The sequence below is a fragment of the Enoplosus armatus genome, chromosome 19 (genome assembly GCF_043641665.1).
Source record: "Enoplosus armatus isolate fEnoArm2 chromosome 19, fEnoArm2.hap1, whole genome shotgun sequence".
In the NCBI taxonomy this organism is placed as follows: Eukaryota; Metazoa; Chordata; class Actinopteri; order Centrarchiformes; family Enoplosidae; genus Enoplosus; species Enoplosus armatus.
The window spans coordinates 11880182-11906898 of record NC_092198.1 but is presented as its reverse complement, the minus strand read 5'-3'; the positions used below and the strand labels follow the sequence as shown (position 1 = coordinate 11906898).

The 26717-nt window shown below is 40.0% G+C and overlaps 3 protein-coding genes across 3 annotated transcripts; 1 reads left to right on the top strand and 2 right to left on the bottom strand.

Moving 5' to 3' along the window:
* Positions 1–774: 774 nt before the first annotated feature.
* abcd4 (ATP-binding cassette, sub-family D (ALD), member 4) lies at positions 775–9088 on the top strand. The gene is made up of 19 exons (XM_070925359.1): positions 775–876; positions 1160–1278; positions 1622–1749; positions 2717–2856; positions 3093–3209; positions 3842–3967; positions 4387–4437; positions 4551–4645; positions 4736–4857; positions 5344–5435; positions 5584–5673; positions 5871–6076; positions 6946–7037; positions 7192–7228; positions 7392–7441; positions 7591–7643; positions 7777–7853; positions 8081–8196; positions 8564–9088. Exons 1-19 carry the CDS (start codon positions 836–838, stop codon positions 8663–8665), a joined length of 1854 nt encoding a protein of 617 aa, XP_070781460.1. The 5' UTR covers positions 775–835; the 3' UTR covers positions 8666–9088.
* On the bottom strand, positions 9086–19630 carry LOC139301872 (acetyl-coenzyme A synthetase 2-like, mitochondrial). Its single transcript, XM_070925358.1, has 14 exons — positions 19333–19630; positions 18890–18986; positions 18574–18773; positions 17314–17489; positions 16918–17070; positions 16479–16626; positions 15805–15942; positions 14715–14807; positions 11284–11396; positions 10629–10755; positions 10359–10486; positions 9970–10033; positions 9700–9821; positions 9086–9597 (listed from the first exon to the last, which is right to left on the bottom strand). Exons 1-14 carry the CDS (start codon positions 19628–19630, stop codon positions 9421–9423), a joined length of 2034 nt encoding a protein of 677 aa, XP_070781459.1. The 3' UTR covers positions 9086–9420.
* A 1367-nt stretch (positions 19631–20997) lies between these two features.
* On the bottom strand, positions 20998–25664 carry LOC139302623 (visual system homeobox 2-like). Its single transcript, XM_070926324.1, has 5 exons — positions 25235–25664; positions 24538–24628; positions 23801–23924; positions 22146–22326; positions 20998–21326 (listed from the first exon to the last, which is right to left on the bottom strand). Exons 1-5 carry the CDS (start codon positions 25662–25664, stop codon positions 20998–21000), a joined length of 1155 nt encoding a protein of 384 aa, XP_070782425.1.
* Between the last annotated feature and the right edge of the window lie 1053 nt (positions 25665–26717).

The window sequence follows — 26717 nt, the reverse complement described above, 5'->3', positions numbered from 1 at the left end:
TCAACAGAAAGCATAACAGATTAAGTTTTTTGACATAGTTGTTTCATAATAAGGTATTATTAAAGCACTAATTCCAAGCTCTCCAAACTGGGCCACTCCCAAGTACCCACAACCATTAATAGCCTCCTTTCATAGGCCCATGCCAACTTCTAGGCACTGAAAGAGACTTAATTATATATTATAAGTCCTTTATGTTTGGTAACAGTATTTCCTTGGTTTAAGAATGATTGTATATATTTACAGTTTTCAGGCATGAATCTAATGTATGCCACTAATGATTCAATGGACATTTTGCAAAACCCCATTAAATGCTGCACATACAAACATGATTTAAAAGCGTATGCATACTAATTTCGCTAAGAATGGGGTTTACATTCAAATTTATGAGCAGAAGTATTTTTTTATACTTTACACTTTATTGACCGTGGTATAAAAAGCTATGGAACCTTTTATTTTGAAAAGTCGCAGTACATTAAACCGGACGTCAGGACTTTTATTTTTATCCACCAAAACATTCACCTGAACTTCAGCGAGCAGTAGAGTCGTCAGTAATGGTCGGCTAGACGACGCTAACCTTACATTTAAGCTAATTAATGAAGCCGTAAAAGTAATATTTATTTAAAATAATAATAATAGTCGAAAGTTGTTCGTTATTCTCCTCGCTTTTAACCGTTATAATTGTTAGCGTTAACAGTCTTCTATTTTGTTGCTTGAGACGTTGGTTAGTTAGCTTGCCCTTCTGGTTAGTATTGGCTTAGCAGTTACATCAACAAATACGAAAGACGTATGTCAAGTTTTGTTGGGGAGAAATATTAGTCCCCTACCGCCAGTGCAGATGCCTCGTTTGGAAACGTCAACTGGCAGAGGGACAAAAAGGTAAGACTGTCGCTACACTTCCAAGAAACTGATAGAGATGTAGCTAGTTTGTGGGGAGGTATTATTGCTCATCTTAACAGCAAGGTTTTCTGTTATTGCTCTTATAATTTAACTAACCTCATCATATATGTTATTACATTATACACAAGTACACAGTAAAATATTTCTGAAGTGACTGTACATTCCAGACAGGAAACGAAGTAGTGCCGCATGACAACGTTCATTAGATTCAAATGTTGAAACTTCCTATTTCAACTTTATGTCTTTTGCTGTGCAACTTCAGACCAAAATTAGACTGGAAGTTTGTTCAGAGGTTCTGCAGCATCCAGAAGGTCCTGTTCCCATCATGGACCAGTCAAAGTGCTCTGATGTTTGTGACGCTGCTCGGTGTCACTCTGACAGGTAACTGCTGGAGTAACAAAAACCATGTAAACTATGTGCAAGAGGAGAAGTAAAAGGAGAAATAAAGGGTCACAATCAGATCAAGCTAGCTATGTAAATGAAATGTAAACTAGGTTTTGTCTCTTTCGTGAAGCCTCATCATGAAACACCTTCACTGCCTGTTGGACAATGCCTTTTGTGGCATTGTAAAACTAAACTTCAGATAGCACTAGACTGCTTACTATGTTTTTCCTGCTGACCTTTAGCTCAAAGTGTTGCCTAATTTCCCTACAGTGTTTTACGCGTCACTGTTTGAACCGTCTCCCAACAATGCGCTAACACATCTTTTTTTTTCTGCCATCAGAGCAGCTGATTATTTACCAAGTGGGTGTCCTCCCCAGCCACTTCTACAATGTGCTGGCAGACAAAGATTACTCAGGCTTCAAGAGTCTGGTGAGCACAGCTATGGTGCTCATCTTGCTCAACTCCACAGTAAGTTGACTTACCTAATGACAATAGTAGTCGAAGAATACCAAAAAAAGTACTAAAAGAGTTCAACCCTATATTTGGTCTTTTAACAGTTTTTACTCTTCATGCATGTGCAAACACAGCTGTACGTCTCTCTTCTCATTTTCCTTCGTGCCCAATTCTGCTTCTGATTGATCTGCAGACATAGTGTATTGATAAAAGTATTAGTACTTAAACTTTTAGATTCTGCAACTTTCTTTGTTTTTCTTTGCGTGAGACAATATTTAATGCATCATGACACAGATTTTTACTCAAAACTCCAAGGATAGTATCTCCACATGTATTATTGATCAAAAGGTTTATTCTTCATCATGCCATCTTCTTGAAAAATCTCAATTTGCTGTTGGTGCTTGTTTGACTTTTCTCTGTTTGTGTGTATACTGTATGTTATGAACAGTGACTTATTTCTAAAAATATGAGCATAGTTTTATTTATCAACTGGATAGCACACCATATTCAGAGAGTTGATTTGTTTATTATTATACAGATCATTGCCACAGTAACAGTCTTTCTACCAATTAAATTCTATTAAATAATTTGTTGACGTGATTAAAATACAACGTTACTGTTATTATAATGGGGACAAATCCTATGTTCCTAGTTACATTAGCTGCCTAGAGATATATTTAGATGTGTACTGAAACAAATAAAAAATCAGGTCCATAGTTTTTTGTATTTTATTGAATGACTTTACAAGGTCAGGACAGCCTGACATGTTCATTTTACAGCCTGCACACACTTGATCTTGATACTAGACTTTGATTTTCAACCTGAGAAACTGCAAACACCTATTACAATATTGAGTTTATTCTGAGGAAACTGTTAACTACTGTTAACTGTTATTTTTGTTCCTGTTAGTCTCATAGAGATCATATGTAGTATATACTTTACTCATATTTTCTCTCTCTGTATTCCTCTCTCCCTTTCCCAGATGAAAAGTGTCGACCAGTACATTTGCAATCAGATGTACGTTAGCTGGAGGAAGACACTAACTGAGAGCCTCCATACAGACTACTTCCAGGGCCGAGTCTATTATACACTCAATGTACTCAGAGAGGACATAGACAATCCGTAAGCTTTAATGGTTTTCTTCTTTGTAGCCTTCTCTAGTGCTTTTTTTAAGAATATGGACACAAATGCAATTTAAATTCATCAATATTTACCCGTATACACATATCTGTACTTTGTGGTAGTGTCCATTAAAATCTATCTCTATTTCTGTACAAGATCATGTGGCTGTTAAAACATTAAACATCATCATACAGTGGAATGAATTCATTGGCTTGTTTTTTCTTTTCTTTCTGCAGAGACCAGCGAATCAGTCAGGATGTAGAGAGGTTGTGTAAGCAGATGAGCACCATGGCTAGTCGTTTGATTGTATCACCGTTCACACTGACTTACTACACCTACCACTGCTTTTATAGGTGAGTTTGTAGAGTACCGTGGCAGCATGTGATGCGCTGTAATATGTCACACTCATACAAGTTTAACACGTACTCTGACATTGAACTTAAAGCATCATCAGAGACATACATTGTGCTCTGTTAAGGTATTGCGTTGTTACAGCCACATTTGCCAACATTTGTGCTTGAGAGAGGCCCATTTACATCCAAAGAGAGAGAGAGAAAATCAGAACGTTGTCAAAAATAAAGACGTCCGATGTGTTCTCTGTCTCTAGTTTCAGAGATGAGAAAGTCCACCTGTTGTCAGTGACTCTATATTATGAAAGAGAGAAAACAGGAAAAACGTACTATATATCTGTTCCAACTCTGCGGCAACTCTAAACCTATTTAAAAGAGTTTGTCATTGTTAAATGTGAGGCTCTACTTTTGCACTCTTACTACAGCAACATTACACTATATATTTTTTTATTTCTTTGAGTGTTATCCTTTGTATGCTTTAAGTGTTAGATTTAGTGTTTCATTAGATTCATTGTGTTTTAAAGTTTTCCTTCTCATTGACTTTGTCATGTTGTTTTAATGCCTTATGTAAAGCACTTTGAATTGCCTTTGTGTTTTGAAGAGGGTTATATAAATAAAGTTGCCTTGGTTTGCAGTACCGGTTGGATCGGTCCTGTGAGTATCTTTGGCTACTTTGTGATTGGGACCATCTCCAATAAAATCCTCATGGGGCCGATTGTGTCGACTCTGTTTGAGCAAGAAAAACTGGAGGGAGACTTCAGGTAAGTGCAGTATGTAAGTGATATATCAAGCGATGAACACACGAGTGTCTGTGTCAATAAGAATATGTGCTGAAAGACAGAGGCAGAGCAGGATTGACTTAAATGTGTGTGAACTTGATCAGAGTGGTTGGGTATTTTGCCAGCTCCATTTGATGTATATTGTCAAGGAAATCAGTCCTTTATTAAGAGGAAGTATCTGTAGACTTTGGCCCAGTTTCTTTTGCCTCTTAGGAAATAACACAGGATATGCGTCAGCTTTTCCTGAAGAGGAATTGTAATTTGATATAATTGTCACAGCTTAAAACAATGTGATTTAGTGTTGCAGGGGGGAACATGAAAATGGTGTTACATCTTAAACTGTGTTGCTTGAAAGTGAAAACAATATTTTTATTTTCAGAGATATGTTTTTGTATCTTCAGGTTCAAGCACATGCAGATCCGTGTCAATGCAGAGTCTGCAGCTTTTTACAGGTGAGGCACAAACGCATGAAATCAGGCACTATCTGAATCGTTCTGACGCACCAAGTCACACCAGTCATGGAGTTAAAGCAGGTTAGAAAAAAAGCTGCTGTCTGTGTTTGTAGAGCCGGTAAAGTGGAGCTAATGAGGACCGACCGAAGACTGCAGGCTCTGTTGCAAACTCAAAAGAGTCTAATAAACAAAGAGCTCTGGCTGTATAGTAAGAACATCCCATACATACACCCCCATATCTTTCATTGGTTGTTTTGATTAAACTTGTGTTGTTGACTTCTGACCTCTCCTCTCTCAGTTGGGGTAAACACCTTTGACTACCTTGGTGGTTTCCTCAGCTACATTATAATCGCCATTCCCATCTTCACTGGTATCTATGATGGTCTCACTCCTGGTGAACTCAGTGCACTCATCAGTAAGGTAGGCTTTTTTTCCTTTCCCTACTTTTCAGAACTTTTGCATCTAAATCAGTAGAAGTGTGAATATCGCTCCCAGTTACCCCAAGTAAGTTACCTTTTCCTCTCAGAGTTTAATTGAGAGATAGCAGAGGGTATGGCCACCACAGAATCATTGAATGGGAACTTGTTGCTAATTTAACCACTAGGTGGCAGCAAAAGCTTTCTCTCCTGATAAAACCATTCCCCTACATTCATGAGTTCAGGTGTTGTCTGTTGTTAGACAGAGATCTCACTTCTAAATATAAAGAAGTATTATTGTAGCTTCAAAACTGTGTCATGTCACATGTAGACAAGTGTAGTTAGTGTAGTTAAATTCCTTTTGTCTTGTTTTCAATGTGCCTTGTTGTGACTGCCTTTCGTTCAGTGTTCAAACACTCTTATTTTATTTAATAGTCTTGTCTCTTATTTAGTCTTTGCTCCAGTTCTCCCTCTCCTTGTTCATATTCAGAACGCCTTTGTCTGCATCTACTTGATAAATGGCTTCACGCAGCTAATAGACCTGTCAACCACTCTGTCAGACGTGGCTGGATACACCCACAGGTATCACACTGCATACTTAAATTCACTTCTTGGAGGACAGATGATGACAGCAGCGTTTGGGCATGCCATCCACCTTTCTATCACCAAATCTGTGTGTGTGTGTGTGTGTGTGTGTGTGTGTGTGTGTGTGTGTGTGTGTTGTGGTCAGAATTGGGGAGCTGAGGGAGGTGATGGATGAGGTCCTACGCAAGCAGTGTGACTATGACCCGGCATCAGGGGAAAGCTATGACTTTGACAGGTTTGTGTGAGCACTTTTACATTAATCTCTGCTGCCAAAAAGTACAGTCAAAGAGATATAAGCAACAGACTGCATGTTAAGATAATGCACACATGGCTAAAATTTAATTAGATTTAAAAAAGACAAAGAGCAAAGAAGATGACGAAGTTTCTCAGCCTCCAAATGTCTTTTGTTTTTTATTTAATTTCTCCACACAGTGACTTCAATGTCCACGCAGGCCCTGTGGACACTGCCTTCATCCTGGACCATCTTTCATACAAATCTCCTTACTCAGACCAGCTGCTGGTGGAGGATCTGAGTCTGAAAATCAGCCAAGGAGCACATCTACTGGTGGTGGGGAACACGGGCACCGGCAAGACGTCACTACTGAGGGTCCTCAACCGACTCTGGGAGGCACACAGCGGTGAGAGAGCAGCGGCACTTAGGCTGTTGTCTGAGGGAAAGAAAAGATTAAGTTTGAGTTTTAACCAGTTTTATTTAAGTTTTAATGTGAGTGAATATGACTTAATGAAAAGGTGTGGAGGCTGTAATAATAACTGCAACTGGAATGATTGTATGTATTTAAAAATAGAAACAGAGGACCAATGTGCACATCCTTCATTATTTTCATGAGCTTGACAGAAGACACATACCAACAATAAAAAGTGAGAACTGACAAACTTTTAATTATGGTACGCACATAAACAACATTTTGATTAATTGAAGCTGATGAAAATAAATTGTTTATGTGTATCCTATAGTTTAAAATATTTTAATTTTTACTTCAAATACCTTTTCATATTATGTGGTCATGTTTTGCCTTCCTGGTTTTGTCTAGTTAAATACACATTTGTATCACAGCCTATCCTTTAAAACAATAACCAAAACAGAAATATGTCTGAAAATAGGTCATAATATGCAGACGTATTGGCAAGAGACTTGGAAAAGTTTCCAAACGTTGTCTATTGAAGTGTTGAGATGTTGTTGAGACATATTTTTAAGGGTAGAGGATACTAGGCTCCTTGTGCAAGTTTTGTTTTTACAGATACTGGATCTGATAGGAGACAGGAGGTGAGCGATCTACACATGATCCAGACTGTTTTCTGTACAGCTTTTCTTATGAGACGGGCAGAGCGTAGCATTTTTGTTTTGTTCTTCATACGTTTTTATAATTTAAATAAATAAATCATTTAATGAAAAGGAAAAAATTGCACAAAGGTCAAAGGATTTAAAAAAAAAAAAACTTAACTTAACCACACATTAGTAGCTTCATGACATCGTCTGTCTCCTCAGGTTTTGTCCAGATGACCACATGTTTTGGACCCAGAGGAACCCTCTTCCTGCCACAGAAACCTTACCTGACTGATGGCACACTGCGTGAGCAGGTCGCTCTCTTATTCTACGTTGTTTCTCTATAGAGCCTGTAAAATAATGAATGAATATGTGTTTAGATGCTATGCTTGTTGCAAGAGCTGAAATCTACCAAAATCAAACAGATTAGAATGAATGAGGATTAACCGGACCTCTCTTCTCCATCAGGTGATCTACCCATTGAAGGATATTTACCCTGCATCAGGTATCAGCTTTCACATTCTTTTGTATGTTTCTAGCAAAAACTACAAACATACAAATGAATATAATATAAAGGCACACAAAAGTGTCATTTGGACTCCTAGAACATTTACATTAAACATTAAAAGCCGTTGCCTGACATTTATAATAATGTGCTCTTTTCTCAGGGTCAGTGGATGATGACAGAATTATACAGTTCCTGGAACTAGCTGGAGTGGTGAGTGACTTCATCCTACAGTATATTCCATTAAAGTAAACTCTTCAGTTTGTTTTTGCTAAATTGTTTATTCACCTTGAGTATTTCATTAAATTATTTTGAATTTGGACATCCACTGATCCCGAATCAAACTTCTATCTGTGCTCCAGTCCAGTCTCCTGAAACGGACCGGCGGGCTGGATGAAAAGGTGGACTGGAACTGGTAAGAGAAAATACAAGTAGAAAGAACGATGACGACGTGAAACAATAAATGTGTATATTATGTGTTACTGTGCAGAAACACTCTGCTTCTTCAAATGTGCCACAAAGACTCTGACTGCAGTTTTCCTCTGCAGGTATGATGTTCTGTCTCCAGGTGAAATGCAACGTCTCTGCTTTGCTCGACTCTTTTACCTGCAGCCCAAATATGCAGGTATGTTGTTCTGGATGTCACTAATGTATTCATGAAATCATCTGAGGAACCAAGACTTATAGTGGGTCTGACAGTTTCAGTTAACCTTGCCCACTGTCTTTGATTTAACACCTACATTTTGCATTTCAGATGTAAAACATTTGCATGTTTTCATCCTGTCCTCTTCGTTGGAGGTGACCCAGACCGGAGCTACATTTTTATTATTATTTTTTTTTCTTTTTTTGCAGTGTTGGATGAGGCGACCAGTGCTTTGACGGAGGAGGCAGAAGCACAGTTGTACCGAACCTGTAAACAGCTCGGCATGACTTTGGTCAGTCTGGGACACCGGAGCAGCCTGGAGAAGGTAGACTGAACACACTGAATGTATCCTGCCCTGACCAGGTGTCCCACAACCAGCTTGGCTTCACGTTAGGCCATTTTGCACCACTTAAAAAACACTTAAACACTTAAAAAATATCATCTCAGATTGTTTGTAGTTTACAGTTTCTTCAAGCATTGCTTGCTATTTAGCCAATTCGGCTAAATGCCAATACTACATTAATCAGTCCACAAGGGCAACCAGTTTATCTGTGTGCTTTTTTGTCAGTCAATGATTATTTGGTTTCAATATGTCAGTTTTCTTACGTTTTAGCACTTACCTCCACCTGCTTTGTTCTCAAATCGGTCTAAATCTACGAAGGGTATTAACACTGTGTTTCAATTTCTCACAGTACCATGATGTCCAGTTGAAATTGTGTGGAGGAGGCCGGTGGGAGTTAACTAAATTAAAAGGAGGCAGCGTGAACCTCAGTCTCAGAGAAGAAGCCACGTGACTGCAGAGTCATCTCTTTGACATCCTGGACATGCTGGAAGCATCAATGTGGGAGATGAGAACAGAAAATAACTAACATTCAAGTGCTCTTCAACAAGGTACTTTTAAAACCCTGTTCCTTCAGTGGAAGTGGCCAACTGTACACACCCAGTTTGTGTGTATTTATGTATCTACTCATGTCCACAGGTATTGTTTCTCACCAGCTTTCTTGGTTAAATACAAGGTTAAGAAAATGGGTGAGAGTGCAACATCATCATCAGTTTCCAACAAAGGTTTGATGGATGCTTGTGGGTCAGGACAGAGAGCTCAACCAAAATGTTTTGGACCAAAGACTTCAACAAACGAAAGGTTTAGATGGATATGAGTAAATTCATCTATCATGACAACAAATCAGGAAATAAAAAGGACACTTTAGACTCAGTAAGTTTTGTGCACCTTTATGTGAGATTACATTTGTTTATTGTATTATGTTTACAATCACTACATCGGGAATATTACTTCCAGTTGTGTAATAAAAACACACAATGTTCTCAGCTCCTTGTAACTCCTATCAAGAGCAGAGAACATCTGTGGATTATACATACAGTTTTAAAGAGTTGTTTACCTGATTTCATAAAAATTTCATATGTGCAATAAAAACAAAAGAATATTTGGCCTTAAATATCATTTTTGATACAATGTCACAAGTGGTTAAGTGAAATGGAGAGTAACATCGCTTTCATACTCCTTTAGATGAGAATGTTTTCAGAAAAGCCGTCATTGTGGTTGTTGTTTACTACAGAGTTCACGGTGACCTTGGATGATCTCTTGAACTGCTGCAGAGTCATCCAGCGTGCTGAGATCACCCAACCCGTTCAAGTCTCGCTCCACCACTTTCCGCAGTACCCGCCGCATTATCTTACCTGAGCGTGTCTTTGGTAGATGCTGGACGAACTGTGAGAAAGCCACATGGTGTTTTTTTTGTGTTTTTTTGGTCAAAATACAAGTTAGTCTTAAATGTCTGCTTTCAGTTTAAAGTCAATGAGACAGAATTACCTGGATGTAGTCTGGACAGGCATACTTGGCAATCTTTTTAGATACCATGTCGTTTAGCTGCCGGGACAGGTTCGCCTCTTGGACGTCAACACCCTTTTTTAGCACCACAAAGACATACATGCCTGACAGCACAAGAGAGAAAACTGTCTTTAGTATGATGGACATTCTTAAATAACATTGCTATGACATGTTTACACATCCCTGTGAACTACATTATGTAGGAAACACATTTTGTGACTGAATTACGCTGAAAAAAGATTTCTTGCTCACCTTGTCCTTTGATGTTGTGTGAGTATCCTACGACTGCAGACTCGGCCACTGCAGAGCACTGATTCTGTTACAGAAATCACAAGCGTCTGTACACTTTACACTACAGGAGAACATATCTAAGTGCTTGAGCTTTGGGGAAAAAATGGCAAAAAACATGTATGTCTCTTTGATTAAACATTAGGGAAAGGACCTAAAAAATGCAGTTTTAATGAAAGATGTCAACCCTTTTCCTTACTACTTTTGAATATAATTTTATTAATGATATTAATGCTATAATTTATTTTCTTCTACACAAACATTAGCATGTTTCCATTATATTAATATTTATGAATGTAGCAAGCAATGCTCAAAGACAGTAAACTAATTTGATAATCATTGATTGACCATACCACCACATCCTCTATCTCTGCTGTCCCAATCCTGTGACCGCTCACGTTGATGACATCATCGAGGCGGCCAGTGATCTGGTAATACCCCTCCTTAGAGCGATAGGCGCCATCTCCAGTAAAGAAGTAACCTGTTGGAGCAAAGACGGGGATTTAGAGGCTATCAACAAGTGACAGTTGAATTTCCAGTTTTGGTCTTCACTGAAAAAACATAGGAGTTGAGAAGCACCGTAAAAACAGAGACAGTTTTATCTTGAACGCATCGTACTGTACCAGGATGAGGCTGACAGTAGGTCTCAATGAATCTCTGGTGGTTGTTATGAACGGTTCGGGCCATACCAGGCCAAGGCTCAGCTATACACAGAGCTCCAGATGTGTGGTTGGAAGTCAGAACTTTCCCCTGAAGAAAATGTTAACACAAGAAACAAGGACAACAAAATAATAACTGAGTTGTCAATGTCATAAATGCAAATTAGGACTTTAAGAGCAAGTGCAATTGTGCTATGTGAAGTATTATTTTGGTGCATGTTTCCAGCATTGTATGGTCAGTGAAACCTTGTTGATCCAACAACTAGACAAGACTGATAGAAAACCTATAGAGCCACATTAAACCCTGTGGATATCAAAGCTCTCAAAATGCTGTGTGTGGGTGTTTGTGTGTGTTTTTGTTGAGAGGGAGGAAGAGAGATCCGCTCAGAGACATGACTCCAACTGTCTGCACAATCTGTGCAACTGCAATAAGTATGGCAGATTTTTAATGGGGAGTTTGGCACGCAGTGGGACTGACGGGTGGGAGCAGGGTGGGTATCAAAAGTGACACAGCTGGTGACTATTTTATAATCCTAATCTGACCCTCCCTTCGGGCCGTTCCCAGCCGCCCAACATTTGCAGGGATGGCACGCTACACACACAGGGATGAGCATCACACCTCAGGGTCCATGAGCACGGGCTTAATGCCAAAGAAAGGTCTCATAGCCATTCCTGGGACAATCTCTGCGTCTGGGTCCGATGGCCTTGGGGCGATGCAGATACCACCTGTCTCTGAGAACACAGAGCAAAACAAGGCAGATTATAAAGCTGGTGTTATCCTATATTTTACTTATTGTCAACAAATGCTATAAAAAGACACAAACCAACAATGTGTTTGTCAATGCAAAGTACATTTAAAAGGGATATCCTTACCCTGTCTGTGGCATTGAGTCCTGAGCACATCGATGTACATCTTTAAAAACAGGTGACAGATATGTTGTCTAATCTTTTAAAAACGGCTGGGATTGTAATTGTTAGCAAACATTGCCCAAACGAGAGTACGTAGGGAATTTGTTGGGGACTAGCTGCGAATGAATACACATCTGCTCGAGTGAGTATTTACAGTAGCAGGACGGTGTATGTGGGATCGACTCAATATAAACTGCAGGGCCAGTGTTTTTTAGTAATGAAGGAAGATGTCACCCAGTGCAACGGTGAGGCTCACTGATGACAGGGACTTTGGCTACACAGGCGATACTTGTTAGTATCAATTCATTGTTTGGTTTTGGTCTTCATGGGATTTTTTTGATAAGACAAATATAGAATATTATCAGACTTATCATTTAAACCAGACTGGTCAAGACCAGATTAATACAGTGCAACACCCATCACACAAAACAAAGAATCAACCAAAATGGAAAAACATAACCATTTTTTTTAAAGCACTGAAGATGCCCTGAAGCAGAGTGGGGAAAAAGTAAAATAAAAAATGAAAGGGCCAGAGGAGAGAGTAGGAGAATATAAATGACAACTGAGTCAACTAACCCTTTTCATGACTATAGATGTAGATGTGGAATTACTGCCATACTAAGTAAATTAAATTAGGTTTGCCCGGACGTCAGAGACCCTGGTAATCCGCCTGGTGGTGTTGGTGGCAACAGTGCCGGAGACAACAGAGGGGACCGGTTATAAAGTAGGACACAACAGATGATCCCACAATAGCATTAGCGACTGGCATCCTGTTCAAATCAACTGTAACCGTGAGACTTCTGGACTAAAATCCCCCCTCAAAAATCGTCAACACTTTTCAGTTGAGCCTCTTTCAAACTTAGTAAAGGCTGTCTTCAACATTAAAAAACATTTGGAAAATGTGCTTATTCACCTAGATGAGAAGATCGATGCCACTCTAATGTGTGTTTATTCCGCATAAGCCAGGCTAGCTGTTTCACCCTGTTCTCCGTCGCTATGCTAAGCTAAGCTAACGGGTTGTTGGCTGTAGCTGAGAGTGTTATCAATCTTCATATCTAACACTTGGCGAGAAAGCAAAAAACGTATATCCCAAAGTATCAAACTACTGTTTTAAATAAATGCTTAAAAGTAAGAATTTAAACATGTTGATACTAATACTGATACTACTAATATTAATACTTTTTTCTTTTTTCTTGTCCTGTATGATCCAACATGGAGGCCGTATGCCAACAGCGGATCAAAATCTAATTTTCCCTCTAAACAGGCTACTTGCTCCCAGATCAACCAAATGGCATTTATGAATAATGCCACTTAGTACTAATTGGAAACACTGGTCCAGGAAAATAACATCATAATATAATCCTTTTTACTGAAGTAGGGTATTTGGGTCATATCTGTGTCTGTAATTCTCAAGCTCATGATGCTCTGATGTTTAATTATCGTCAATTCATTATAGATTTTTGCCATTTGTATGGTAATTAACGCAGCTTTGCTCCATTTGGTCATTACTCAATGTAATTTGAAGGGACTGAGGATGAAACACATAGTGTCAGTTGGGTCCTGTGTTCATCCGCAAAATTGATTTTATTAGCGAAATCAGCTGATTTCTAACATGCTGTCATTATGTCCCATCATAAGTACTTATATAACTATTATAAGTACTATGTAGTAATTTTGCAGTGACATCAGATGTTATACAAGGGTGAAGGACAATTTCACTGCAAGTTTGTCACACCCATTGCAATTACTGTAATTATACTGTCACGGCATTGTATTCTGCCACAAATTACACAGTAAAGTATACAGTATATAGTTTCTATTTCACTCTGTTAACGTGTATCATAAGCATTGAAGAATGTAGAAACTATGGAGACGAATTGAAGAGCAAATTTAAAGTTTTTGTAGTTTTTATCTGTCTATGAAATGCGCTCATCTGACGGGGGAAGTAAGTAGACTCATCTGAGTCTCTCCAGACCGTGATCCATTTTGTGATGTGGCACTTTTGGCAGCTACAATCATAACATTTGCATTCTGCGGTCAAAACATATCCAAACTTCAACTGGCTTAGGTGAGCGTTTTGACAAACAAAACAGGGAAGCAGGGATGAAATTATTGCTACCTGGATTTCTCTACATGGTGTTGGTGTTAATGTTGACTGTTATTGTTCAGTATCAAGAAAAAAAGGTTGAGGTCGAGATTTATTCATGCCTCTGGTTTTCTGTGCTGATCCCAAAGTCGGATGTTCAACTCTGAGAGGAAAACATCTGGTTTGATTCGGGAGTCCTGATAGATACTTCCCCTCACTATGCATATGTGTGTGTGTCATAGAGAGTGTGAACTGTATATGTACTCTCTACTGTAATGTTGTGTATGTATATGCACACTTGTCCACAGTCACGATGTTATGTAACACTGTTATTGTTGGAAGGACGGAACAGACTGCTCTCCCCTTTAAGACCGACTGATTGGCTGCTTTAGTTCCTGCAGACGTGGCTGTGGTCGAGGAAGAGTTTGTGAACTTAACTGCCCTTTTCTGGAGGGATTGTGATCGTGCGAACAAGTGATGAAATGCTACTATAAGACTCACAGCATGAGAGACAAAACCAAGTCCACTGTGAGCACAATAAATTAGATTTGGTTGATTGGTGATGACATTAGTTAGACAGGGCCATAATACAAAATGTACTGTAAAGTACACAGGCAAAACTGTGTGACAGTAGAGTAATCCTGGACACAATGCAGCTATAGTGTAGGCTGAAGTACTGAACCAGTTCATCCAGCAGTGATGCAGCTGGCAGCAGCAATGCGTAGTCTAAAACATGCAAAACACAGTCTGATAAAGATTCAAAAGTTGCATCAATTTAGCGTTGAAAAGAGTCACTGAATAAAATCATTATTATTAAAAATAAATCACTCAATTTTAATAATCAATTAGTCATTTAATTCGTTCATGTAGTCATGTAAGACTGTTTGTGTTAAGAACAGCAAATGACTGGGATGCTTGCTTGACAAATGACCCAACTGAATAGAAGATTTATGATTGATTAATTTTATGTGGATTAATTCATTAACCGGTTAATGGTTTTGACACTGCTGTGAACAAACTGTTAAACCAAGACTGTTTTCTGTATTCCCAGTTACCTGTTTGCCACCAGGTGTCCACTACAGGGCAGCGTCCGTCCCCAACCACTCTGTGGTACCACTCCCACGCTTCAGTGTTGATGGGCTCACCCACTGCACACACAAGGACAGCTTAAAACATATAATGTAGTCACATTTTGTTTTTGTTTCTGTGTATTTTTATGTGTTTTGCAAAAACAAAAAGAAGATGTGTTCGGGATAGCTGGAGGATTTCCATTCTTTATGTCAAGCTTTGTATTTTAACCCATACGCTTCATGTTTCAGGGGAACAGGTGTCTGTGTGTGTGTGTGTGTGTGTGTGTGTGTGTGTGTGTGTTTGATCTCCTAGCATGCTGGACTTTGCTGTGGACACTGAGGCATGTTGACATACCAGCTCTGCTTAACTTTCATTATACTTTAAGTATGTAACACGTGTGTTCTTGGAGGACAGGAATTCATTGGGTAACTCTCCAGTACACGACAGAGTGAAGTTTTACATGTGACTCTACACTGTGTGTGTGTGTGTGTGTGTGTGTGTATGAGTGTATACATACTGTATTTGAAGTGGCTGCCAGCTGGTTTACATGACATTTTAACTTGGATAAATGTATAAATGTATGCTAACACATCAAAGAAATGTCAGAAATTGATTTTTACAATCTGGGTCCCATTTGTGGCCATAAATACAATTATTTTAACCAAATTTCATTTCAACTGTCCATTGCATTTAAAAGCTGTGTGCATGCACAACTGTTGTAAGTATGGTAGGTTGAAACTGAACTGTGAAGTAGTTCTATAATTTATATGCTGTTATATGTTGATGTTATATGATGGACAGTTTGGAAATTAATTTTAAAATTCACATTTGTTTTAAGATCCAAAGAAGTGCAGATTATATGGCTAAATTGTGGAGTTCCCACTTTGTCTGATTGCTTGTGTTACTTGTTAGACTCTAGTTTTAGTAATGTTGCCATAAAATGTTAACATAACCAAAAAGGACAGATGACCATCACTACACAAATGAGAACCAGGTTGCAAAAAAACTAAATTTTCCTCTAATGGGGAGCTATTGAGCACATAATAGTATTTCTAAGCATCATATTTGGCGTACCAGAGCCGAGAGTTTTGAGGGTGGAGCGGTCGTATTTGTGCACCCACTGGTCTCCGTACTTGAGTAGCAGGCGGATGGCTGTGGGAGCCCCGTAAAACTGGTTTATCTTAAGTCTCTGAACCATCTCCCAGTATCTTCCTGTGAACAATAAAACATGTCTACGTTAGCATGGTCCAAAGAGACTACTGAGATGATACTGAAAATCTAAAATCAGAATCAGAAGATGGAGATTAGACTGAAGTTGTTGCCTGACAACTGAAGACATCTTTCAACTCTTCCCAGTGTTGTTGAGAACAGTGTCTCGACAATAACAAGGTGTGTGTGCTGACACATATGATGACTAGACCCTGACTCCTGTGTATATAGAAGTTCTAATTTTAGCGTGGAAGGTATGGCCAAGTTCAAGTTATTCATAGACAAAGACACAAGCATGCAGAGCTCTTCGCAAAGGACGGGAATACTTAGACGGTTACACAGCACATCAAACATTATGTTAACATGACCACAAAAATGTCATTATAATGATAACATTAGAGCTAATAAATGAATAAATAATAAATGAACAATTTTAAGGTTTACTGTTCAACTAAAGGTATCAATGTAAGATTAGTTTTTATTTTATTCTAAATTTGTCGACCAGTGTGATACCTTCATACATTTGCTGATGTTCGTACCTGGGTTAGGGTAAATGGGAGTGCTCTCAAACAGAACAGTGGTTCCCCCGTTGGCCAGGGGCCCGTAGACACTGTAACTGTGTCCTGTTATCCAACCAATATCCGCCACACAGCCGAACACGTCTCCATCATGGTAGCTGAAGACATACTGGTGATGAGACGGAAGATTGTAGGGACGATTGGATACAGTATTTTGTTTACTGTTATGCTCCTAAATAACCCATTAAAGCTGTAAGTGTAGTTTTGAGGCAATATATTACATGTTACACCGTGCTACAACTAGAGCACCATACTCTGTAACCTTCTGTTATCAGCCAGAGATTTCCTCCACAGATGGGTGATCACTGAGTAATGATGTCACTGGTAACTATTACAGTAACTATTGTGTGTGATTTGAAAAATAAAATAAAATCAGCAACAGGTTTTGCTTGATGTTTACCCGATGTGTGAGTGCGGCATACAGCAGGTATCCAGCCTGAGTGTGGACGAGTCCTTTGGGCTTCCCCGTGCTGCCTGATGTATAAAGCAGGAACAAGACGTCCTCGCTGTCCATGGCTGCTGGCTCACACAACGCATCCTCCTTCAGCATCTCCTGCACAACACGGTGAATGTGTATTTGTTAAAAAACACATTCAGTAACCGCAGCATAGTAATGGAATCCCAGTTGAACAGTTGAACTTTATTGCTTTTTCTTGTTCAAACATCAGCTCTTGTTGACATAGATGGATAGTGTGATATGACAGAAAGCTCAATTTTTTAAATCTTTATTTTCCAGGGGAAAGTGACTCAGTGCATATACCTTAATCAAGTTCTGATTGGCTTTCTGCTCTCTCACCTCCTCCATGGCGACATCCCTGGCTGTCATGGCGACCGGATTCTCTGTTCTCATAGCAACAAACACCTGCTGTACAGTCGGGCAGCTCTGAACAGCCGTGTCCACCGTCTTCTTCAGCGCAGTGACCTTCCCCCCTCTGACGCCCTGGTTCACAGTGATGACTGTGCTGGACTGGGCTGAAAATGGGATGTTTATGAAATCAGACTGCTGAGGTGGGCTTTTGTTTTGACTGAGTTATTTTTTGGGAATTAACAGTACTGTTACTGTAATGTTTAATTACAAATAGTGTGATACTGGAGGACATACTAGAGGTAAAAAAACAGGTAATTTAGCAAACCCTGTGTAACATAAACATTTCACCTAACTGTGTTTAGATTATAACACAAAACACAAATGTCTCACACACATTTAACCTCATACAGAGAAGAGCCCAAGAATAGTTTCTGTCCAGGAACAAGGGGAAGATTGAGGGCCCAATCATAATCTTTTGATCCAGGAAATCAGATAATCTCACTCCTGCAATCAGTATTTCCTGCCAGATCCTGTGAGGCCAACTAATATTAAAATTGAACTGTGGTTTGGTGCAGAAATGTGTCAGAATTGCACCTGGAAATATCTAAATTGAACTGCCTTAAAAACAGATCATAGGGGTACAAACTGATTGTTTTATTTTATTTTTTAAATGTTAAATGCAGTTCCATTCAGCTCTGTGGAGCTTTTTAGCATCTTTCTCTCTCTCTCTCATTGTTTTGGTTTTCCGGCCCACTGCTTTACTGTTTTAGTTGTGTCCAGGTGCATGTTTACATTTTTTTTATTTAAAGCAACATTAATTGATTTTTGGCCACTTGGGTGAAGCAGAAAAATCTGAAACCACAACGCTGACATATAATCATCCTTTTAAGTTGTTATGGCAAAAATATTGTGTCTCCACCAACTCCTAAGAAAAACACTGGGCTCTTTAGCTGTTAAATGCTCTGTTATATTCACCAACTATAGTCACTAACTTTGTTTGTCTGTTGTTTGGTGCTGGGCAGGTAGTGTACAGTAGGTTTATCTGGGCTTTTTCACTAAAAACTGTTGCGAGCTGCTGGAAACATGGTTAATAAGAGCTGTGAAACTGAACAGTAAAGTGGCAGCTTTAAAACCCAAACAAAGAGCTGAAAGATACTAACATGTGTCCTGGAAATCTGTTTCCAGACTTGTCTCTTAAATCTGTCATCTGAGTCAGACAGCATCAGCAGGGGAGTCACACTGTCTCACCGTCTCTGATTCGCTCTGCAAGGGCCTCAGCACTGAAACCTGCAAACACCACATTGTGTGCTGCACCAATACGGGCGCAGGCCAACATGGACGCCACAGCCAGAGGGCAAGGAGGCATGTAGATGGTGACACAGTCCCCCCTCTTCACACCACGCCGCCTTAACAGGTTGCCCAGGCGACATGTCATCTCCAGTAACTGCCTGTAAAGAGATGTCAATGAACCACATTACACAAGGCGAAAGGAGGAATAACACACACACACACACACACACACACACACACACACACACACACACTCTAAATCCAACCTGCTGACCTGTAGGTGACCTTGACCTCTGACCCTGGTTCATCTCTCTCCCAGATCAGGGCCACCCTCTCAGGACAGGAGTGCACGTGGCGGTCCAGGCAGTTCACTGCATGTGGCCATAAAGAAAGCAGACACACACACACACACACACACACACACAGAGAAAATGTCACATAATCTGCTTCTCTCATCACCACATTAGCATGGTGCGTTCAAGGTATTCTATGGATAGATACGCTGATAGAGACTGGTTTGCATGATGATGCCTTCGCGTCTCTGGACGTGTTTCATTTAGCGTGAAAAACTGTCTGACTGTCTGTCAGGAGAAAATAAAATCACAGCCTACTACCTCCGATTATGACTTGAATGGATGAGTTTATTCTAACGACCAAATCTATGTCCATGAATCCAATTAACGGTCGTATTCTAATTAAATGTGAACATAATCTTACCGGACACATTCAGCTTTCCTCCCTCAAACCACTTGACCTTGCCTCGGCTCAGATCACAGTCCTGGACCGTGTGAAAAGGGCTGATCCAGCTCAGTCTCTGGCGCGCCGCAGCGGCCCAGAAGCTCTCACTGTTGGAGACGGAGAACTCCTGCAGCGCTGAGCGGTCCGAGGCGCCTTCAAACCCCGCAGCCTCCGGCATAAACGCCGTTATGTTGCATCTCCTGCGACCCAAAACATGGAAATAAGATCTGAAGACAGTAACTGCGTACTTTGAGGCGCATCCGCAAGGCAGCCACATCATGACGGTGAAGGTATTCTGTGCTACCGGAAATTATGTTTGCAAAGCATTTCCGTGTCGGATAATACAGCGTTTAAGCAACTTTGGGAGTAACTCTGCTCAATTTACGAGAAGTGGAAAATTTGGAAACTCCGGAGAGGAAGGGCTGGAGGAGTGATGCGTTAAAGGGCGGTGCAAACCCGTGTGCCGACACTATTTCCTGTTCTTGGAAAGCATATTAGGCTTGATGACTGGATTTCAACATCAGTTGCAAAAGAAAGGAGAGGTTTCCGTTTGTGCAACATGTAGGATTTTGTTGTTTAAAGATCCCCTCCAAACATGTTTTGAATAATAGCTTTTGATGTTTTTTCCCCCACAATTTGTTTTTGATTTGAGCTTATTCATGAATAAGCAAATATTTTTCATTTTAAACGTTTAACTACTGGACACAAGATAGGTTTCTTGTGATGTCACAAAGTGATGCTCAGTTTGAGTTTAAGTTCTCTTAAACTGTGATTTAAAGTGAGCACAGAGAAACTTTCCCCCTTCAGCAGATGAATGTGAAAACAGCCTTTTAGTGTCAAACATCATTCTGCACAGTGAAGCTCAAACATCCAGGTGAAGTAACAATAAGCAAAATACACCTGAGCTTCTTTAAATATAAGTAACGTTTAATGAGGCTACAGTTACATTTACACAGAGACAAACACAGATAATTAATGTTCAGTATGTACATCACAAATGTTGCAATAGCTGAAAGAAAAAGATTCAGGCTTGAAACCTTTTCACAGGACTTGATACCAATTGTGTGCTTTTCAGTTACTGAAATAAGTCATCACAGGGAGGTCAGAGGTCACAGTCATCTCCTTATTGTTGAAAGGAGGCTTCTTTATCCACACTGTTGCATAAAGTAGCTGCCATGTCACAGAACTGTACAGGTTAACAATCTATTTTAAAGAAAATAAATATATATTTTTTTAACGCAGCTCCATATCAAAACATCTGCAGTAAATGTTGAGGAAACATTTCCGTGCTTAAGCCTCCTTTTAAGTCTCCTACAGAAGGTGACATGAAAAGGTATCGTGTAGTTTGCGGTACAAATATTTCTAAGAGCAGTGAGGAAGAAATAATCACATTGGTTGAGTTAATGAACCTCAAATCGTTGGAGCCAAAGGCCCTTTATTCAGAGCAGAAGTTACCCGACAGGTAAGCTTAAGATATGTTTATCTATAATTATAATATTTGATCAGCAGTCTAACGAGCTCATGGGTGCCTCCACATGCACTGAGGTTCAACTCAACCAATTAAACAAGACTTCTGCCTCTGAAATGTTTTCAAACTCCACTCTGCAGGTATTTCGCCATCAGTCTGTATCCTGCAGCCCTTTTTCAGTTACTCTTCTCCACCTCTGCTGTTTCCTGCTCCGTCGTCTTGTCCTCAGCGTCCTCTTTATGTGTTACGTGGCCGCTTTTCCTGTCAGAAACTGTCCCGAGCATCTTGGCGCTGTGCTGCTGCGCCTTTGCTCGCAGTGCGGCAATACTGTTCTCCCTCAGTTCCTCTTTAGAAATGGGCAAGTTAGTGTCTTTCATCTGTTTCTCCTTCTCTTCCTCCATCACAATGTCCACTGGTTTCTCCTGTGTTGTTGGTGGTGGTGGTGTCAGGCTGCAGGGCTTTCCGGGAGAGGTGTGTGAGGTTTCACCTGACTTCTTGTGCATACCTGAAGGGGAAGGACAGAGGAGGGTTAGATAACATCACGATGAGGACTTTTGTCTTGTAAGTATCCTCGTCTTAGTGTTTACTGGTGTAGTATTGATGCATTTAGGTGATTTCAAATCTAGAATGGTAAAAATCTCACTGAGATAGAGCACCAATGCATGAAATTATGTATGTATGGAGGTGTTTGACATTGAAATAAAGTGTGAAAGAGAATGAAGGGGATAGATAGATGGATCGGACCTCTTATTCAGTTAGAGTCACCTAATTGATTTTAACTAATCAATTGACATGAGGTGAGAGGGGAGATTTGGGCTAATCTGTCCTGATTAAGTAGGATTATCACTGTATCGCCCGCTACCTCCTATTGACATGCTGACACTTTTATTGGCTCCTAACGTGAGCCAGGCTTAGCTCTCACTTCCTGTTGTTAGAATACATCTTAATCCCTGTTTCAAACTCAATGACACAAACTAAAAAACTAAAACAAAATGTGTTTATGTCAACAAAAGCTGCATTTTTATCTGCATCAGACAGAGCATCTCTGTCAGCCAAAGAAGAGAGGTAACTTTTCACATAATGAGCCTCAATATTGATATTAAAAGGTAGAATATGCATGACTTTTACTGTCCTCTTGTACAAATTGTCCCAGTAAGCCATGACAGTATGACAGTGAGCCAGCATGCACAATACCAGGACCCTGAAACTGAAGCAGCTAAATGGAATTCAGCCATCTTTAGTTACATTATTCACACCTCGTGTCTTCAGTGATCTAAAATTCTCCCATTTGACATGTAACAGACATATTTCTGCAACAGCTCACCTAGTAGCCACGGGGCGTAAGAGTCCGTGATGCCCTCCTTGGCCGACTTGAGGATGGACTCAGGCAGTGGGATGGAGTGACGGACCATGGCTCCGTACAGGCCGTACTCTGCCATCACGCTGCTGCGACCCCAACACTTCTCCCTCTTCCTCCACTTGGCCCTGCGGTTCTGAAACCACACCTGGAGAGATGAAGGTCAGATGAGGATTAGATTTAACAATATTTACATATTAATTGGAGTAGTAATTTCGAAAGATCTTAACAAGGTAATTGGACTCTTGTGAAAAACCTGGAGGGAATCTTAAGCTTCTTTAACTCCTCCTTGTTGTTTGATGTTGTGACAATCCAAAGTCATTGCTGAAGATAAATATCAGTGTAACAATGACATCTACTGGTGGCTTAAACTAAAAAAAAAAAAAAGGTTGTTAAAGAAGAAGACTGATTTTGAGAGCTCATTTCCATCTTGACTTAAATTTGAGTGTCTGTTATGGACTAAAAATGTAAGTGTGCTGCACTAAATAGGTTTGTAAAACACAAGTCCTAACATTCAGTGGTTAATAATTATATTTTTCATGGCTTCGTTTATAGAATATCTTCTGTCAGTTTCTGTGTGTGTGTGTGTGTGTGTGTGTGTGTGCATGTGCATTATTCTCCCTCTGGCTCCTCAAGTGCCTGAATTGATTTCCACCCAGCCAGACCTTGTAATAGCCTCGGCAAGCTTGTGAATATGGATGAGGAAAACAGGGAAAAAATGAGCATCCTAAAATGGCCGAGGAGGCAGGATGAGATTGTAGGGACTGTGTGTATGTGTGTGTGTGTGTGTGTGTGTGTGTGTGTGTGTGTGTGCGCGTGTGTGTATTTTGCAGACCTGGAATTAAAAACGATCAAAGCCGAGCCTGGAAAGCTATTCAGGTAGATCTGATGATAACCTCCATCTCATAAAAAGATGGGCCTCAGATGAGCAATCATGCTTTTTGACAGCGATGGTGTGAGTGTGCATGACTGTGTGTGTGTGTGTGTGTGTGTGTGTGTGTGTGTGTGTGTGTGTGTGTCTGTGTGAAGTGCTTCCTGAGAGAGGTGACCCTGGGGGCGCAGAGGCTGATTGAAAAATAAGTTAATTTCCAGGCCCGATCGATGGGAGACAGGCGCTCAAATATCACGGGAAATTAAAATGCTCACAGCAGCCAGGCGGAGGCCTCTGCTCAGCCGCTGACCTGCGCTAATTAATTTCTATGTAGTTATCATTTCATTTCAGGGCTGCGGCCCGTCTCTCGCCGGGAAAAGAGGTGATAAGTTCTCCTCAATTAACTAATTACACTGAGAGGGTGAATTGGCTGCTAATGTGAAAGCAGAAGGCATTGTGAGGAGGATGATGGAGCAGCTGAATGGTGACTTTACCTAAATATCTCATTTTGTTGTTTTCATCACCTTATATAAGCTTCCTTTCTGGTATGTCATATGATTGCAAGTGATTTTAACTTAATGTTAAAGAAGCTTCCATTGCAGGAGATATCTTAATTATTTGACTTGTCTTATTGCCCCTCTTAAAACAAAATGATTAAAGCATTTACAGGATTTGAAATTTAAGATGATAACAGAGCATTCATGCTACATTTCTGCATCCTGCACAGACATTAATACACACACTAACACACCTGTATTCTGTCCTCTGGTAGCTCGGTCTTCATGGAAAGCATTTCTCGGGCGTAAACATCTGGATAGTGAGCTTCGTTAAACGCCTTCTCCAGCTCCTCCAGCTGATAGGAGGTGAAAATGGTTCTGCAAATAAAAGAAAAAGAGGAATGTATGAGAATAGATATCCATTTATTCTTTGGATTTCTTCGTAAACTCATTTTATATTTCCACATTTGTTCAGTTTTGTATAATTTGATTCTGCAACTGAAATAGAAAAATAAAAACGAATCAATTTTAACATCAAATCAAGATAAAATGAGAAATAGTCGTTTTTTTCTTTTATGAAGGCACAATTACCATCATTTTTTCTTTGTTTAAAAAAGGCATCTAAAAAACAAAAATAGGCCATGTGATTTCTTTCTCACACATATTCGTTATTATTGTTAACGAAAAATAAAACTGTATTTTAACAGACAGTAGAGAGGAAATCACGAGGATTTTAGTTATTACAATGAGGAATTTAATATATTTTAAATATGAAACCATATTATGAGCATCACACACGTGTAATTACAGGAAATAAATGGTGTTTTTTTTGTTTCGGTTTTTTATCGCTGATGACACCAAACGAAAGTAGCCTTTTCGATATAAAAGGCCTAATATGTGACACAACGACAAATCATCCGTTTAAAAAAAAATTTAAAATACTAGATCATTCCATAATCTTGTTTTCCATTTGTTGAGTTTTTTGTTTTACCTGTGCCGTCTTTTCTTTCTTTTCTTGCTCTGACTCAGAGATGATTTGGAGAACTTCTGGTCGCCGGAGGAGAGACTCATGTCATCAGAATCTGAGGAAACACATCAGTGAGCAACTCTAAGTACGAAGACAACTGCAACAATTACAGGAATGTATATGAATAATAATGATAATAATACATGACATTAATTAATTAATTAACATTCATTATATCTAAATTGCACAATACATGAAAGAAAGGTAGATGGTCTTTCAAAAAAGTCCGCTTTCTTGTTGTAAAATGGTTACGTCTGCATACTGGGTCTTCAGCGCGGATTTGTCCCAAATAATAGAAAAATAAACAACAAACAAATACTAATAGAATGGACTAAATTAAGTTTAAAAACATTTTTGTAAGACCCTCACACATTTGTGTCAATCTTTCCCCATTTAGAAAACAAAAGCTTTTTTAACTTTGTAAGTGACTTTAATCTCTCCCGTCATTATTATTCGATCGCAGGGCGCGAGGCCTTTGACACTTTTTTGTCGACCTCTTGTCATTTTTGTGCAAGACACTTCTGCTGTTCACTCTTCTAATAAACACATGAGCTAAATGTTAAACAGGTGTACTTTGAAACATCCTGCAGTTGTTCTCATCGGGCATCAGAAACATGTCGGCAGGTTTAACGGGCCTCACTGGTTGGTGGGAAACACTCACCGGAGCTGGCGGAGTGCTGCGCATCCATCTGTGTGTCCATGTGCGCCGCTCTGTGCAGCGGCTGCAGGTGCACATTTTGCGCCTCTGACAGCACCTCCAGAAAGGCCGGCTGGCTGTAAAACGAGTGTATTCCCTCTGGTCCCAGCAAACCCATACCGACCCCGAGACCCCCGTGTCCGAGGGCCGACCTAGCGGCCAGGACGTGCGCCCTGTGCGGCAGAGCCTCCAGCGGCCGCCTCGGGGCCGCCGGCGGTTCCTTGTTGAGGCCGAGCAGCTCTTGGATCCCAAAGCCGGTGCGCCGGTGCACCGTGGGGGCCATCTTCCAGACTGGAGGCGGCTGCTGGGGTCCCCCGTGGTTCACGCTGGTTTGTGAGGCGGGTTTCTGTTTATTCTCAGTGTCTGAAAGCACAACTCCCTCCTTCCCTGTCATGGCGGTGCGGTTCCACTTGTTGTTCTCTGCTCCCTGCCAGAGTCCCTGGTGCAATGAGCCCTGTGATGCTGCTTCTGTATCTCCCTGTCCGCCTCTCTGCTGCGCTTTTTATCCAACAGGCAACAGGCGGCAGCCAATCACAAGAGGGGAGAGACTCACAGTGAAGTTACTATCAGCTCCGCGAAGCTTCATCAAAGCAGATAACACAACCTCTGGCAACCACATGTGACAAAATAACTCATATTTGCCTTTTTGCCAGGAAATTGCTGAAGATGTGGATGACTTGTCTGTAAGTGACAAATTATAACAAGTGGTCTAATCTCTTCCAGCTGGTGACCGTATAGACTACCATCAATGCAGAAAAAGCTTCATCTTCTGTTTGGTACCAGAAATTCATATTCATGTCACAGTTCAGCGCATACATATTAGAAACACTAAGAGATTTATGGTTTAATTTCTTTCTGAATTGGGGTGTGTTTTGGTCCTGACTCTAAAAACACTGTCACCCCCTCTCTCTTTTGTTAAAGTTAAATCTTATCGGAGTTTTAGAGTGATTTAATGCTCTTCTTACTTTCACTGTAACTCCGGGAGTCGCCGGCTCGTCACTCAGATCCAATCAGCCGGATAAATCCCTCAAGTCGAGGAAAATCAGCTTAATTTGCAGCACGTTTGTCCTCATTCAAACGACGCCTTTGTTGAAACGTAGTAGTGGGGAACCAAAATGATTGAAAACCAAAATTCACTGCTAAATAAAACACATTTATTCTAAGTCCTGCACGCTTTATATTTTATTTATATAATTACAATGATGTACGTAGAAGTACAAAGTTATTTTGATATTATACCTATTAAACAATAAAAACAACTTCATTTATTTATGATTTCTGCCCTTAAAAAAATATCGTTTGATTCAACAAAAGGCACACGCGACAGTAGAAGGCAGCTATAATTATGCAATTTAAAAGAGTTCTTCCTCATAACTCAGCTGTCTGTATTTTAATATTTTCCAACAAATACGCCAATAACAAAGCTTATCCTTCAACATAAACCACA

What these genes read in the sequence shown, in the direction of transcription:
- LOC139301872 (XM_070925358.1), bottom strand. Translation starts at nt 19,630, where the DNA reads ATGTGGCTGCCTTGCGGATGCGCCTCAAAGTACGCAGTTACTGTCTTC. An exon ending in CCTCAAAACTCTCGGCTCTG is followed by an intron (nt 14,808 to 15,804) that starts GTACGCCAAATA and finishes TTGTGTGTGCAG; the next exon opens with TGGGTGAGCCCATCAACACT. An exon ending in ACACAACATCAAAGGACAAG is followed by an intron (nt 9,822 to 9,969) that starts GTGAGCAAGAAA and finishes TTGTGCTGTCAG; the next exon opens with GCATGTATGTCTTTGTGGTG.
- LOC139302623 (XM_070926324.1), bottom strand. Translation starts at nt 25,664, where the DNA reads ATGACAGGGAAGGAGGGAGTTGTGCTTTCAGACACTGAGAATAAACAG. An exon ending in GCAGCACTCCGCCAGCTCCG is followed by an intron (nt 24,629 to 25,234) that starts GTGAGTGTTTCC and finishes GTGTTTCCTCAG; the next exon opens with ATTCTGATGACATGAGTCTC. An exon ending in TTACGCCCCGTGGCTACTAG is followed by an intron (nt 21,327 to 22,145) that starts GTGAGCTGTTGC and finishes CTTCCCCTTCAG; the next exon opens with GTATGCACAAGAAGTCAGGT.
- abcd4 (XM_070925359.1), top strand. Translation starts at nt 836, where the DNA reads ATGCCTCGTTTGGAAACGTCAACTGGCAGAGGGACAAAAAG. An exon ending in TCATCTTGCTCAACTCCACA is followed by an intron (nt 1,750 to 2,716) that starts GTAAGTTGACTT and finishes TCCCTTTCCCAG; the next exon opens with ATGAAAAGTGTCGACCAGTA. An exon ending in AGAGAGGACATAGACAATCC is followed by an intron (nt 2,857 to 3,092) that starts GTAAGCTTTAAT and finishes TTCTTTCTGCAG; the next exon opens with AGACCAGCGAATCAGTCAGG.